Here is a 15,938-nt window from a genome sequence, read left to right on the forward strand (position 1 = left end):
TTATGTATATTCTGCTTTTTCACAGGTAATCAAAGCGGATCCCAACAGTAAAATGACACAACATACAATTAAAATTACAATTTTAAAAAGACAGATCCCAAAAACCCAGCCCTCCCCCCAATCGTAAAAGCTTATGTCCAAGCCATAAAATAGGATTAAACGGCAGAAAGTATAAAACATGCCAATACAAGCATAATGAAAAAGAAAAGAAAAAAACTTGTGGGTGAATTGCAAAGGAGAAGTTATTCTATAGGAGATTATTTTTACTATCATTATTATTATCATTATTATCATTATTATTATTATTATTAATACTTAGATATAATCACATCATATTAATTAATACTTTAGTTGCCCAGTAAAGTGTTGGACAGTAAGAAATAATTACCACTGTAGTAGCAACAGATCACGGCTGGCATTCTGCATTTACAGATTCGTAGTGAAGAGTTATGGATCTGTAAATGCTCTGTATTCAGTGAGATTGTAGAGTGTCTTACTGTAAGACCAAGTCTGTGCCTCCCTGCCCACCTTAACAACCAGTAGCCACATTGGGCAAAGGAGATCTATTCAGCTGCCAAGTGGGGTACTAGAAGGGGCTGGAAACAACATTTTCTTTGTGCCTTGATTAGCAGCTGAACAGACCAAAAGCGGCTGTTGGTGATTAAGGTGAACTGTGGTGATTGGGCCAGGAGATGTTATTTGTTTTGCATAAATTACTAAGTAGCCAATGTAGAATAATGGCACACATCAGTTAATAGTACATCAGTTTGTATGATGATGCTACTATTATTTTATTAGGAGAATTTGCCAAGTGCCTTGTAAGTTTTACTTCTCACATTGTTTAAATTGCATCGCTACTATTCTCATTGTTTAATTGTATTTTTTATCATTTTCAACCAGTTCGTGGATTGCCTTTTATTGTTAATGTAACACTAGTTTGATAATTTATTTAGCTAGCTTTTCTGTGTACCTTCTGGTTCATATTTGGAAAGTAGACATACCCATTCTGTGAAAAATGGTTGGTTTTTGTACCTTCTGGGTTCTAAAATAGTCTTGAGTAAATGATTAAATTGCCTCTTGGATAACAGTAAGCTTCCTACACTGTGCTTCTAAGATGTTGTGTTGATCCCAGACCTCCATCTCTAGTTAACTTTCCCTTTTCAGATGCCCTCGATCCTCTGATGATGAAACCAAGCACCCTGCCTTGTGTTTGTTCTGTGGGGCTCTGCTTTGCTCACAAAACACGTGCTGTCAGGAAGTAGTGAATGGGGAAGAGCTGGGAGCCTGCACGTCACATGCCATCCACTGTGGTGCTGGAGTGTGTATTTTTCTCAAGTAGGTGGCAAGCTGGAATGTAGAGCCCGCCAATGGGAAAAAAGTAATAGGGAGGGAGGAGGGGATGATGTGCCAAACAACAACTGGAATGTAAGGTGGATTCAGAGAGATACAACATTCATTTTGGTTTGTCCATTTCTTGTGATACAACTTAAATGATTGGAACTTATGATATCTGGAGGACATTTTTATGAGCAGAAACAAATTACCCTACTCTTAATAATAAAATGATGACATGGTAACTGGACAGGCCAGGTCTTATATGTTTCTTTTCAATGTGTCATCTTATAGCCTAGAGTCAAATACTGAGCTGGCCATTAAGTGAAGAAGTTCTCTCAAGTGCTGTACTCACTGTAGCTCCAGTATTTGTGACAGCAGCACAATAGCCAAGTGTTTGTGAGGTGAGGGAGTGGTAGAACAGTTTGATTTTTCTCCCCACCTTTCAAAATCCACACCCAAATGATGCTGAAAATAGTAATCAATATTGCCTGTCTAAATCCTGAACTGCAATTATGTGGACCCAAAGAAAACCCATAGAAGGAGATAGATAGAATGTTATTTCCTCCCTTCCAGCAACTCCTTAAATAACCACTGACAAAATTGAGGGAACCCTACTAAATGAGGTGAGCTGTGGTATAGGGATATGAATGGTGGGGAAGGGGGCAGTCTCCCAAAACTGGATGAAGATAGTCCTCTGTTAGGGAGGCATTGGTGGGAATGTCACCTTATTTGGTGCTTCCTCTTTAACATTCCTGTTTTCTCCTTCAGAATCAGAGACTGCAAAGTTGTCCTCATAGGGGGCAAAACCAGAGGTTCTTTCTATCCTGCACCATATCTAGATGAATATGGAGAAACAGATCCAAATCTGGTGTAAGTGGAAATTCTGCTTTTCGTCACCTAAGAAACACCATGCTGTTGTTTTTTAAGTTTTGCCATTAATTTTTTTGGTTGCTTTACAGCAGAGGTTGTATTGTTAGCAGAGTCCTGTGATCAGATTAATGACTGGCCTTACTGATTAATTACTGCCTACCAATTCTTAATGAATTAAGAGTGACTATTAACCCTTGATAAATAGTTTGTTGCATATATCTAAAGTCAGAGTATTAAAAAGTCCTTATTGTTTTTAAAAAACAACCCTAACTTATTTGTCTGTTTTGTTTTTTAAATCTTTAAAGGCGAGGCAATCCTCTGCATTTATGTCATGAAAGGTACCGGAAACTCCACTTGTTATGGCAGCAACACTGCATCATAGAAGAGATTGCTCGAAGCCAGGAAACAAATCAGATCTTCTTTGGATTCAATTGGCATCTGCTCTGAGTATCAAACTACTATCATCAAGTCTCCCAATAAGCCCAGACAAAGATTAATAATAATCCTTCCTTTACAATGAACAGCCCATATCCATGTATTATAACTTAGCAGTTTTGTTGGCTTAAACATGTCTAGAGAAACACACTTATACACAACCTCCCAAATATGATTACTGAGCAATTAAAACCATAAATGGCTGGATTGGACACAAGTAGGATTGTTGGTGAACTTCTTGGTGACTTTGCTTTTTCTACCTGAATCTGCTGTTTGTATAACATATACAGATGTTCCAAACTGCCTTCTATCATATATAGATTCAGTCATAATCAAAATAAAATAATAGGTAATATTACCCTCCATGTATGTCAACAATAATTCAGAATGGATATGTGGCCCTTTAAATGTTTTCTGTGCATCTGGAAATAACAGCAATATTTAAATAGGCTTATTTAATCCCTCCATATTGTACTCTATCTCTGTTTCTTCCTCTAGTGAAGCAGCCACAGTCTGTGACTTCAGGACAGCATTATTGCCAGGCATCCATACTAACCGTCTGAGAACAAAGCAGGGGCACGTAAGGAGTGCTCTGCAGAGTCTTTTGGAATTTACTAAGAATACTTTGAGAAGGAAAGAGTGAGTGCCAGATCACTACTTAAATCAGCATGTAACCCTACACTTGGCTTTGATACATCAAAAATTAAATGCTCTGCTTTTGGCATAGTCAGATGATCACCATGTTCCTCACTATCTCAATTCATACTTTTTAAATCCCAATAAGCAAAACCCAGGAATTTGTCTATGCACTGCCATGGGAGGCTGGTATTATCTTCAGCAGCTCATACCTTTCTTTCCATGGGTCAGCATAGGCCGCAGTCTATAATAAAGCCATTTAAATGTGCATTCACTTTCCAGCATCCAATATCAGCCTTTGGGCCTGTTTTGTTCTTCAGTTCCCAGAAGTCCCAGTCAGTATGCTCATTGTTCAGGAATTCTGGGATTTGAAGTTTCAAAAATCTAGAGGACCAAAGGTTGAGAATCACTGATGAGAGGCTAGCAGACATTAACAGCTAAATAAAAGTGGGAGTTAAATTTATGTGTGAAGGGCTTTTTGTTAAATCTTATGCTTTGCTTCTGTGGAAATGTCAGTGAGTGCATGTTGTCGTCTGGTGTTCATGCTGACTACACAAACATGTTGTTTTCAATATGTTGCGGCAGTTTGTAGGCTGCCCCCATTTATAAAAGGTAGCACTGCAGTATTTTTGTCATTTTTCCCTTTGTAATGATTGTAACCATAATTTTGTCAGAAGGAGCTTGTGAACAAGAGGAGGGGGGGGGAGTCCTAGGAGGAATCACCCCTTTTTTTGTCTTAAATGTTAAGCCATCTTGACATTGCATTTCTTATTTGTGTTTTAGCCTTCCTCTTTTCTTTTTGGAATCACTTACAGATGTTTCAGATTGTAAAACAGAAGATAAGGTTTTGTGTAAGAGAAAATAAATGTTTGTTTTTAAATTTTTAAACCAATTGGTAAAGGAAAAACATGATTTCACATTTACTATAATCGTCTACATCAGTGTACTGAGCAGGTATTTTCACTGTGTATAGGGATAGAATGCAATAGAATGTTACTTCTGTTTTGATATTTAGATAATTCCATTTAAAACCTTTGCTTATTTATCCACTTTCTTCTCCCTGTGCAATATAAATGGTCTTCTGTGCCTGTCTGTCTTCAAAACATTGCTATGAATGCTTCCCCCCCTCCCAATGGTAACTCCCCAAAAACCATGATTCCAGCTACTTCCAAAAAGAAATTTAAACGAGATACAAAATCCAGTTGTTTTGGAAACACGTGCACAAAGTGATCCAGAAATACTGCATGTTAAGCAAAGATTAGCCAATGCTCATGTTTCAGTTTGCTTGTCTTAGCCAAATTCATATACTTGTGACACCTTTGGATTAGACATCAATTTCTTCATGCTACCTTACATTGGGTTTACAGCGGTCCTGTACTTATACATATCTTGCCCCAGTGGTAATTCTGTTTTAATGCAGGTTGTTGCTACACAGCTTTGGACATCCTGCCCTTTTTGATCTTTGTGGTTCCCCTTGCCTGAAAATGAAACAATTACTTATATTCTCCCAGACCAATAAATAAATAAATAGTGAGCTTTTTAATATATCATCTTGCTATGGTACTGGAGAGTGAAAAAACAGGAAACAAGGTGTCTGTTGAAGTAAAAGACGAGGACAGCTTTCACTATGGAGTCCTCAAACAATCATATAATGCAGTAGACCTCAAGAACACGATTTGGCTAGCACTTTAGAATCCCACTGGTTTCAGTTAGAGTTAAGCACATTGTTAGTTCTCTTACACTGAAATCACTTGGACTTTTAAAATGTCGGCTGGGTTGTACTCAGTATAATTACTCTGAAATACTGTTTTATATGCTATTTACTGTCTTTATACTGTGTACAAACACAGCAGTGTGAGCTGATCCAATGGGGGGGGGTAGATTAGGGGAGTGGAGGTGAATCTAGCCCCCTTGCTGAACAGCCAGGGAACATGATTCCAGTTTCTGGTTATGAGCATCAAGGCCCAGCTGTGTCATCAGGCCAGGGAATTATGCACAATATTTGTGTCCAGTTCCCTACCAGCTCAGGGTCTACATAAGGAAGCCTATGAGGATTGGGTGCTTGTACCCAACATTCAGTTTCCTGCTCGGACTATGTTCATTGTAGGACAAAGGGGAATCTGTTCAAGACTGTAGTACAAACAGCTTCTGTGCTTCTGTGTTTGGACTTTTATGGCAAATAAGCTCAATGTTCAAGCACAAGATAAGGGTTAATTATAATGTTTCATTTCTGTGCCGTTTGGTTCACTGCGAGTATAATCTGCATTTAGTGAACACACAGTGCTAATGCCACTGATTAGCATTGTCAGGAAGATTAATGGAATTTTATTTACATACATGCATATATTGTTATCCTTTAATTGCAAAAATGTAAATTTGAGCCTTGTATAATGTTCTTGTCCTTTTAAAATACCTTTATGTATATTTAAAAAGGAAATAAAGTACCTTCTCATATGTTGTGAGCTTTTATTTCAAAGGAAATTTCACACTTCCAGCCCAATAGGATGACAACCAGAAAAGCAAGTGAGGAGAGTTCTTGTAAATTACTAACCAGTGTTATGATTCATGTGAATAACCTTTTGACACAGTACTGAAGTTCATTTTTTGGACTCCCCTCCTTTCTTTTCAATGCCTATGCCACAAGACAAGCAGGGATGTGGGACATTTATGGGGAACAACATCTGTGTGCCTAAAAAATAATCTCTGCCATCTTTAACTGACTGTACATATAGAAAAATGTAATAGCTTGCTGTTACAATTCTGAAGAAGCTATGAAGTTACTACAATAGAATAGACCAGGGGTTGGCAACCTACGGCCTGCGGGCCAGATCCTGCCCGGCGAGGCCTTGGGACCGGCCCCAGCCCGGTCCTGCCACCAATTGCCGCCCCGCTGCAGCTTCCGCGCCGCTCCAGGTGCCATTTTGAGTTCTGCCCCCCCAGTTGTCTGAGGAACAGCAACCCGGCCCCCGGCTCAAAAAAGGTTGCCTACCCCTGGAATAGACACTAGAAAGACCACAGTATTTTTAAGGAGAGAGTTCACATGCTGAAGCCATCCAAGGACAGCAAACACACAACAAGATGAACTGACCAATGGATACTATATCAATTCTTCAGGAGTTTCAATAGCAGAAGGCAACCTGAATGTCCCCCCCCCCCCCCCCCCCCCGACTAAAAGCAGGAAATATTTCTCCCTTATTGTAAAGAATCATAGTGTATCTGAATATAAAGGTTTCCACATAAGGGAAGTGAGAGAAAAAGTTTTTTGTTGTTGCTAATTCTGATTGGCTTACACATCATAAATAGGATCAGTGGTCTCCAGAAAATCGTATTTATTTCTGTAGCTGAGCAGATGTTGCAGCTTGCAGACTTGCCATCTGTGTCTTCTCAAATTAATAAGAATTAGAACAAGGTTGTGAAGCTACTTGTGCTTGCTTTCCTGGGAACAGAATCTTGCGATAGGCTTTTTATGACACCCTGTTAAACATCTCTCCAGGATCTGAAGTTTGGAAAATGAAGGGCTAGTGGTTGATTTTGAATTAAAATGCTAATGACACAATAATGTCTATTTAAAATTATGAAGTGAGAATGCTTATCTAGGATGATGTGACAGTACAATGAAGTCTTCACTGATTCTGAATCTGTACTCTTAAATAAAATGACTTGATGTGTCAGATGCAGGTCTAGTTAGGTAAATCTTATTTGTACGATTCCAAGCAACCTTTCAAGGCTGTAGTAGCTAATAGACAAAAAAGTAGAAATTTGCTCCAAACTGTAGAGCACCTCCCTGCTTCTGCATTTACTTACAAAAATGGAATTGTATCTTTGGTACTTCAACTCCTATTTGAAGATACACAAAAATTCACATTTGAGTGATTATTCTTTCAGGCGTTTTCTTATAAGCCACTTCAAGACTTTTAGGAGTTAGACATTTTTCCTGCCAAGAATTTTAGTTACAGGACATGCCTGCCTTACTATATACTCAACCCACCTATGGTTGACAACTCAAGATCATCCCAGGACCTGAAGTTCCTGGGCCAAACACTGAAACTTAGGGATGGTTCCTGGTGGTGTCATTTAGCATTCATTGTTAAGTACGGACCACAGTTGCTTACAACTTGTCATTCATGCACACAGAGAATATATTTATTTGGAAATTCAGACAAGTAAAGGAGCTGTTCTCAGATCAAGGTAAAATGAGGGGATAGTTCCTTCTTGCTTGTTTACATTGCTTCTAGCCAGAAAATGGATTCAGAGCAGAGAGTGATCTCTGCTGTAACAACTGGGAATGAAGGAGGAATCATGGCCTGTTACAGACAGCCAAAATAAAGCTGCTTGAGTCAAAGTGGATGGTATGTGTTTTCAATGCTGCATGCGTCCTAAGAGTACCAGAAGTCAGCCCTAAGGACTGGAGTGTGGCTTTGGTGCGACTTCTGGACTCTTAGGACGCATGCATCATTGAAACACCATACCTCCACTGTGACTCAAAGCAGCTTTATTTTGGCTGTCTGTAACAGGCCATCGACTCACAGAGAATCTTTGCACGTTGCAGTAACAAATTAATCCTTGCAAATTGTGGGAAGCTGCTGCTCTCCTAGCTGAGCTGGAGATTTGCACATGGAGCAGAGCCCACCAATAATTTGAGAATTTGCACTCTTGTCTACCACCTCAAGATGGCCTGTGAATACTGGAGCCAAGCCTAAAATGTGGCAACCCTAAGTCCACATGCTCTGCACCTTGTAGATCGTAATTTGTTTGATTTCTCTACCAAAACAATGGGCTGGTTATCCCTTCAAGACTTTGGGGGTGGACTATTTTCCCACCTGCAACCACCCCACCACCATCAGATTTGCCCTAGAGGGTTGGGCTTCATGGCTGAGGAGATGAAGAACCATCCTGTTGTGTGAGCTGAAGGCCCAATGTGCAGTGCTGGATGGAATCCAACATTTATTCACCATAAAAGGTGGTTTCATTGACCTCAGAAGCACGTAATTTTGAAGTGGCAACTAACTTTTCATAAATATTATTCAAGGCAGCTATTCTTATGACATTTCTTCTTCCAGAATTAGTTGGAGTAATGTATTTGCAATGTTTTACTCAACTCTCCAGCCCAAAACCTTGTCCAAAAATGGATTAACCTGCGGCTACAACCCTTTTCACAGTTTGTAAATGTGGGGTGAATGGGTTTGAAACAACAGAGTAAATAGGAAAAGTAGGAAAACAATGTCACTTCAGTGTTTTCACATGCTCTTATAATTTATTCTACAAATGATTGTATCAGTATATAGAAACAGAACAAAATGAGAATTGTGGAGTGATGTTTCTCTCTCTCCTTTAGTCCAAATAGTGATTGTTGAAATATTATACAGTCTTGCATTTCCCCCCGCCCCACTACTTTATTTATTACTTAAGACCAAATTATACTCTGACATAGTTTCTTGTGGGTTTTTTGGGCCATGTGGCCATGTTCTAGAAGAGTTTGTTTCTGACGTTTCCCCAGCATCTGTAGCTGGCAACCTCGGAGAGTAGGGTATGTATATACTGTGTGACCCCACTAACTTCCATGCCAGCATTGTCTGAAGAGAATCGTCAGAAACAAACTCTTCTAGAATATGGCCACATAGCCTGAAAAATCCACAAAAAACTATGGATGCTGGCCATGAAAGCCTTATACTCTGATAAGTTACTATCTGCTAGTTGTTTTCCACAGTGCATATGTAATTCAGTGTATTTTCAGTCCTATTTTGTAAGGTCGTATTTCCTTTTGTAGTCTCTCACTACCATGCTCTGATCATTCGTCTTTCACTATGACACTGAACAGTTGCAATAGACAGAAATATATCGTTTTAAATATTAACTATTCACCAGTTTCCTATTACTGTCAACAACGGATCAGTTTTTTAGTTGGTATAATTCTTTTGAAGCACTGTAATATAGATTGCTAATTATTTTAGCACCTTAATAAGGAAGTTTTTTGTTCGTATTAAAAAATTTAATAACCTGAACAGGTTTTCCTTTCCTGAGAAACTTGTCATGAATTGGTAATACTGTATATTATGTTAATATCAATAGTTGTACAACAGTTTGTGTGGTAGAGGTAATTCTGTCAAATCAAGAGATGATGATAACAAGAACCTTTTTGGTGGTGGGCGGATAACAGCATAATTTATAATTTTATAGAGCTCTGCTCTAGGCAAATATGGTTACATCATAAAAGGGTGAATATCCTTGACATACAATCAGACTGAATGATAATGTTTCATAATACCATCTTACTCTTGTAGCAGTTCATTCATTCTCGTGGTGTTCACATCATCAAATCAATTTACAGTAACAACTTATGCTGTGAATTCATGCATGTATATGAGAACAGAGCAGTGTAAGTCTAGGTAACAGTACAGTCCGAAAACATGGATAGTAGATTGAAATTTTGCCTTGTGCAAGAAGTCTTCATGTTTGCCTCATATTACCAGGAAGTAATTTACTGATTTTTGCCCTCGGGATTATGATTTTAAACTCACATGTGAAAAGAAAAAATCAGCAAAATGCACAGTCGTGATTGTAGTGTCAGACTGTATTAGTCTCCTGTGCTGCATCCAATTAAGCTGTGGGAATGCATTTTGTGGGAACAGTCTCTTGACCACAGTTTACAGTTTGAACATCCATGTTAGGGTCATTCATTCCTGAAACTGAAGATATCTGGTTAGCTTTCCCAAGATTTTTAATGATGTTGATGTTGTATTTGGCAGTTTCTACAAAGCTGTTCTCAAGTAGCCAGCCATCTGAGTCACACTGTGGATCACCCAAGAGAAGGACGTTCCTCATTGCTGTTTGAAGGTAACGGACCCCAGTAAGCACAGACAGCTAGAAAAAAAAAGGGAATTTTTGTGATTATTACAACTCATCAACAAATGAATGATTTTTAAAATTACTTTTTGTCTCCATGGGGAATGAAGAATACTGTGGTGACCACTTCAGACTGGATTTGCTTGGTCTTTTTTGCACTTCATTTAATTGCGGCATTTCAGTTATTTAGAATTAATGCTTTAGTTTGTCTCTTAAGGGAACATTTATCAATCTCCCTCTGAAAATTTTAGCAAACTAATACACCCTAGACAAGGATTTTCAAGTAGAGCATGCTCCTTATACAGGTAGGTAGATTCATCTTCCAATATTCAAACTGTCCCACTCCCAGGACCTTCACTTTAGCACCTCCAATGTCTTTCTTCCTACTCTTTCCTTAAATAATCTCTTTGGACAATATCACACTACACTGTTATAGTGCTATTATTCCACTCTTAACTGCAGTGCCTACCTTCTGTAGAATCCTGGGATTTGTAATTTAAGGAGGGCATTTAGAATTCTGAGCCAGAGAGCTCTTGGGCTTCACTAAACTATAAACCCCAGAATTTGTGTGCTCCTCCCTCTCTTTTTAAGCTATATTCCATGGCTGACTATTGGGGAATCTAATCACTGGGGAAAGGAACTCAAAATACTAATTCTGAACTGCTTCCACTGTGATCTACCCAAACAGCAGATTTTTCCTTTGATTGTAGTTGCATTTGCTCACTGAAAGGTGTTGCTGGTTTCAAAGAGTTTAGTAATGTAATCTCAGTCTTGTGCCAACTGAAAAACCTATAAATTATCCCGTGGTCAGGAAACAAGAAGCATGCCTTTATTATTTACTCAGAAATTTCCCCATCTTGATGTAGCTTCACAACAAGAATTGTGAAGGATAAATTTGCAGGTATTTTTGGATGCCCCAGACTCTAAAGGTCACAGTTACTGGTTGGCAGCAGTGGGTATAAGAGGCTTTCATTTATCACAGGCTTGTCATTTGCCCTACATTAAAGAAGATGATGAAAAGGAGTAACCTGCCCTCAGAACGTTAGCTTTCCTTTTTGCAGAGGATAATATTTCATTTTATTTCCCCCCTCTCCGACAATAGTGAAAAGATATGTTCCCAGGATAAGCTGTTGCTGCAGCCTCAATATATTCTCTCATATACCCTCAGTATCTTTCTCGGTGTGTGAGTAACTTTCTGTCACACACTAATTCTGAAAGACATGCAGTAATGCTATATTTCTGACTTTTTGCCTCAGATGCATTCATTCACAGACAGTCTCACACACAAATTATCTCTCTGTGTGTGTGTGACACACACACACAGTTACACTCTTCATCTCTTTTTGATATACCTGCATATGCACTTGTGTACATTGGGAATGAATGTTTCTATATGATGTGTGTAAGAGAGTAAATGACTATGCAAATGAAAAAATGAAAGAGCATGACTATGTATATATCTGTGAGCATTTGCTTATTTGTGTGTGGCTGTGTGTGAGACAGTATCTGCAAAGTTTATACATATGTTAAGTATTGAATTTGGATCCTTGGGTCACAACTCCCAGAATCCCCACAGGGACGTAGCCAGGTTTTTAGGAAGGAGGGGTCCAGACTAAGTGCCACCATTATAATGGGGCTTGGGCCCGGCGGCGCAGCAGCACGTACCATTCATTTTTCTAATGGAAGGGGGGGTCCGGACCCCAAGAACCCCCCCCCCTTGGCTACGTCCCTGATCCCCAGCCATCACAGTTAGCTAGCTGGGGAATTCTGGGAGCTGGAGTCCAAGCTCAGACCATTGAATAAAATAAAGGCATGTGGGCAGTGCAGCAATTCTAGCTGGCATACAAACAGAAACACATTTCTAGGATCAGGGTTCCAATGCATTTTGTGTACACGTGTGTTTCTTAGAGTGATTAATAAATTGAACTTTATACATCAATTAACAGAACATTTTGGCTTCTACCTTCTTCAGTTGTTAAAAATGGAAGTGATGTGGATCCAAGGTGGCAGTCAGAAGTGCTGTTGATATGTTTGTTTGTTTGTTTGTGTTTATATACACCGGAGCCACTTGGATTCTATATGGATCCAGCTATTTTCTTTCAAGTTTACAATCATGCTTATTGCAAAGATATAGCCATGTTAGTCTGTAGAATCAATATGTAGAGAGCTCTTGTAGCACCTTTGAGACTAACTGAAAGACGTTGGCAGCATGAATTTTTCTAGCTTCAGTCTACCTCCTCAGTAGGCTGTATATTTGTATGCAATTTGCATAATTGCAAATTGGCTTGTGGAGGCTATGTGCATTCAACAAGAATATCAGTTGAGGATCTACTAAGATTTTGGGCAATGCAAACATTCTTAACCATTTATGATCTGCATGTGAAGACTGGTCTTCCTTCTGACACAGCATATAGCTGTGGATGAGGAACCTCTGAAAAATTTTACTCTTTAATATTTTACCTCAAAGCACCAGATGATGAGTACAGTGATGCCAATGGATCTCATGATGTCTGTATAATAATCCAGTAGGGCTTCCCTGCATCCTTTCATCCAAATATTAAGTTCTTCTGTCAGAAAGTCATAGTTGTAGTGAGCTGTATTGTTTGTGAGCTGATACTGGATACAGGGTCTTGGGGAGTTTGGATTGCAGCAACTGAAGGGGACACCATCCACCAAGAACTTCCCATCAACGTTACTCTTCAGGCGGCTGTAATGAAATGTAGAAAATTGGTTTTGATAAGAGTGATTAATGGCGCAGAGTGCATTTTACAGTTACAATGTTTTAGGGTGTATTAAGGAATATTAAAATCTGTTTTCTCATTAACTACATAGGTAGAAAACTCTTTACTAAGAGTACGGGCATTTCTTAAATAACTCAGACTTTTTTTCCTAGTTCAATAGCCCAAAGAGCCTCTTCTGCAGAGATGCATAGTCCATCTGTTGAGACACTGAGCCTAAAACAAATGTGACACTTGAGGCAGCAGTGGGATTTTCAGCCTCTTCCAGCTTCAGGCACCACAAAGCTACTCTGGAGCAAGAATTTAAGGTGTGAGGTTTAGGCAGGACAGAAAGGACATTGCTCCTCCTTTTCACTTGCTGTTTCAATGAGTGGAGTGACTGCACTGGATACTGGCCCGTATCCTCATCCACTTCTGGTAACTGTTGGATTGAGTGATGTCATTTCTGGATCTGAGTGAATGAATAGCTGCAGCCCCTGATTGAGTCCAACCATCTGGCATGTGGTCTCCCTCTCTGTCTACTGTCCTCTACCTTCCCAGCATTATTGTCTTCTCTAATTTAATAATGTGCTCAGAATTAGTAGTTTTAAATAAATATACTGTATTTTAAAATATCTAGGTTAATGATTTTCCTAAAATTTTAATCAGTAGCTGCTTTATGGATTCAGGAATGCTTAGTGCGTTAAAAGAAATATAGGCGCGTTACAGGGCGGCCTGTAGGCGCACCTTTCCCCGCCGGATCGGAGTCTCAGTGGCCAGAGCAGCAGCCGCTGAGGCCCCGATCCACCACTTTCCGGGCTGCGGGGAAGCGGCAAAAGGCCCCTTCCCTGCAGCCTGGAAAGGGGTGTCCTTGGGGATTCAAGCCCCAAGGACACCCCGCGGCGGCGGGGAGAAGGAGAAAGGGGCCGTTTGGCCCCTTTCTCCTTTGGTCCACTGGGCGCAGCCGTCTGAAGCCTGCGCCCAGCGGACCAAACCAGGAAGGAGCTCCAAAACGGAGCTCCTTCCGGGGTCGCGGAAAGGGCGCCCTAGGTGCCCTGCCGCGACCCCAATACGTCACAACCGTGCCACCTTGTTTGGAGGCAGCGCGGTCGTCACGTATCGATGGCGGCGGCCGTGTGGAACGGCTGCCACCATTTTGTACGCGCTCCACGCATACTTTTTAGCCCATATGTAACAGGCCATAGTCACAGAGCTATTGGAATTCAAATAAGGCTGTCTTGGTTCAAACCTGTGATGCATTAGTAGTAGTTGGTTCAGTTTCTGGGGTTTAGGGCACAGCATATTTTTAAGTAACATCCCCCTCCAGATGTTACAATTGGTAACATTAGTAGTATTCTACTGTGTCCAAAAAATTTACCTACAGAGATAACTGGAAAGGAAAGCCATATTATCAAAATCTAGCATATACAAACTGCAGACAAAACTTTTCCACCATCTTCAGAGGTTTATCTGATGGGAACACAGGAGATGGTCTTCTCTCTGGAACTCCCTTCCCAAAGAAGTTAGAGACTGTCAGCCTCCTGACTATTTTTCCACAAGCAAGTAAAACCCTTTTTATTCCAACAAGCCTTTGAGAATTATTTGGGGGAAACAGGCCTTGGGATGCTTGAATACTGGGAGAAAACTGTACCAATCTCTCTGCTGTTTTTTCCTGACATAGGTCTAAAACACACTGCAGAAATAATCAGTTTGAGGCCACTTTAACTGCTCTGGCTCAATGCTAGGAAATTCTGGGAACTGTAGTTTTGTGAGACATTTAGCCTTCTCTGTCAGAGAGCTCTGGTGCCACAACAAACTACAGTTCCCGGGATGCCCTAGCGCTGAGCCAGGACAGTTAAAGCGGTCTCAAACTGGATTATTTCTGCAGTGTGTTTTGGACCAATATTTCCTGTTGGGAGACCCCTTTTCTCAATTCCGAGTAAATAATATTCTTTCCATCCCTTATAGAAGCTTAAAGAACCATATAGTTTCTTTACAAACAGTGCATTTGGTACACTGAACATAGAATCAGCACACGATGAAAAGGTGATCCAATGTTAAATCCAAGAGCTGAGTTTTAGCTGAGACTTTTCACCCAAGTGGTTTGCCGGTGACCAGTCAGAGGTGAGGCTGTTGGGTTGGCTTACAACGAAGAATTCTGTTAGGGATTCTGCAGGTCCCAGCGACTACTACAGGCAGAGATTCTGCCAACTACAGCCAGTGATTCTGGTTTAAGATTATTCCCAGGGCTGATGTTTCCCATGTATAGGAGCTGCTGCTGTGAATTTCTGCTGCAGTCACACTTTTACATTGTTATGATTGTCATCTATAGGAATAGGGTTATTTCTTCTTCGTGGTCTCTGCGAATCATACAAATGGGTTTCACTGCGCCTGCGCAGTGCTGCTCGGAACCTACTGGAATCACTGGGCAGAGTTAACTCTGCAACATATTGAAACTTTTTGGCGGTAACTCCGCCCACCCGTTATAAGGCCCCTGCCTTCCCGCTCTTTCCCCAGTTCCTTTTTTCCGCCGCGCTAGCTGCTTCAGAGGAACTTTCGCTTGCTTTGCTTGCTTGGAATCACTTTCGTTTTTGACTATTCTTGGTCTCCCGCCCCTGGTAACTCCGGACCTTCGCGGCTTTGGCGACTTCGGGGATGCCTCCGTTTTTCAAGACATTTCCAAGGGCAGGGTGCCCGTCCAGGATCCGCATTCCTCCTGCTTGCTGTGCCTTGGCTCGAACCACGACCCCAAGGCTTGCCTGCTCTGCAGATCCCTCTCCTCTCAGGCTCGCAAGAACCGTGAGTCCCGGCTCGCTTCAGCGATCGCCCTGAATATAGTTCAGGAGGGAGGTTCGCGGTCCTCTTCTGTCCGCCTTTGGCGCTCCCCGCTTTATCTTCCCCCCCGCTTCATCTTCTCGGACAAGTGTCTCCAGCGTGGGATCGGGGAGAGTTGCCATCCCCAGCGTGGTGTGTGTCCCGGCCGGGACCCTTTCCACCACCGACGATGTGGCCCGTGGCTCCAAACCGCCCAGTGCCACCGACGATGTGGCCCGTGGCTCCAAACCGCCCAGTGCCACCGACGATGTGGCCCGTGGCTCCAAA

At 41.0% G+C, this 15,938-nt stretch overlaps 2 protein-coding genes across 2 annotated transcripts in view; one reads left to right on the plus strand and one right to left on the minus strand.

The window, feature by feature from the left end:
• UBR1 (ubiquitin protein ligase E3 component n-recognin 1) overlaps nucleotides 1-5,730 on the plus strand; it is an 83,329-nt gene extending 77,599 nt beyond the window's left edge. The window contains exons 45-47 of the mRNA XM_042455389.1: nucleotides 1,165-1,335; nucleotides 2,104-2,205; nucleotides 2,511-5,730. Of these exons, the coding sequence (XP_042311323.1) occupies nucleotides 1,165-1,335; nucleotides 2,104-2,205; nucleotides 2,511-2,652 (415 nt within the window). The 3' untranslated portion in view covers nucleotides 2,653-5,730. The remainder of the gene's footprint in view (nucleotides 1-1,164; nucleotides 1,336-2,103; nucleotides 2,206-2,510) is intronic.
• Nucleotides 5,731-8,933: 3,203 nt separating this feature from the next.
• LOC121922238 (photoreceptor outer segment membrane glycoprotein 2) overlaps nucleotides 8,934-15,938 on the minus strand; it is a 14,030-nt gene continuing 7,025 nt past the window's right edge. Inside the window, exons 2-3 of the mRNA XM_042451433.1 lie at nucleotides 12,580-12,826; nucleotides 8,934-10,137 (exon numbers count right to left, since the gene is read on the minus strand). Coding sequence (XP_042307367.1) covers nucleotides 9,874-10,137; nucleotides 12,580-12,826 — 511 coding nt within the window. The 3' untranslated portion in view covers nucleotides 8,934-9,873. The remainder of the gene's footprint in view (nucleotides 10,138-12,579; nucleotides 12,827-15,938) is intronic.

Source organism: Sceloporus undulatus, chromosome 1, assembly GCF_019175285.1.
Source record: "Sceloporus undulatus isolate JIND9_A2432 ecotype Alabama chromosome 1, SceUnd_v1.1, whole genome shotgun sequence".
Classification (NCBI taxonomy): Eukaryota; Metazoa; Chordata; class Lepidosauria; order Squamata; family Phrynosomatidae; genus Sceloporus; species Sceloporus undulatus.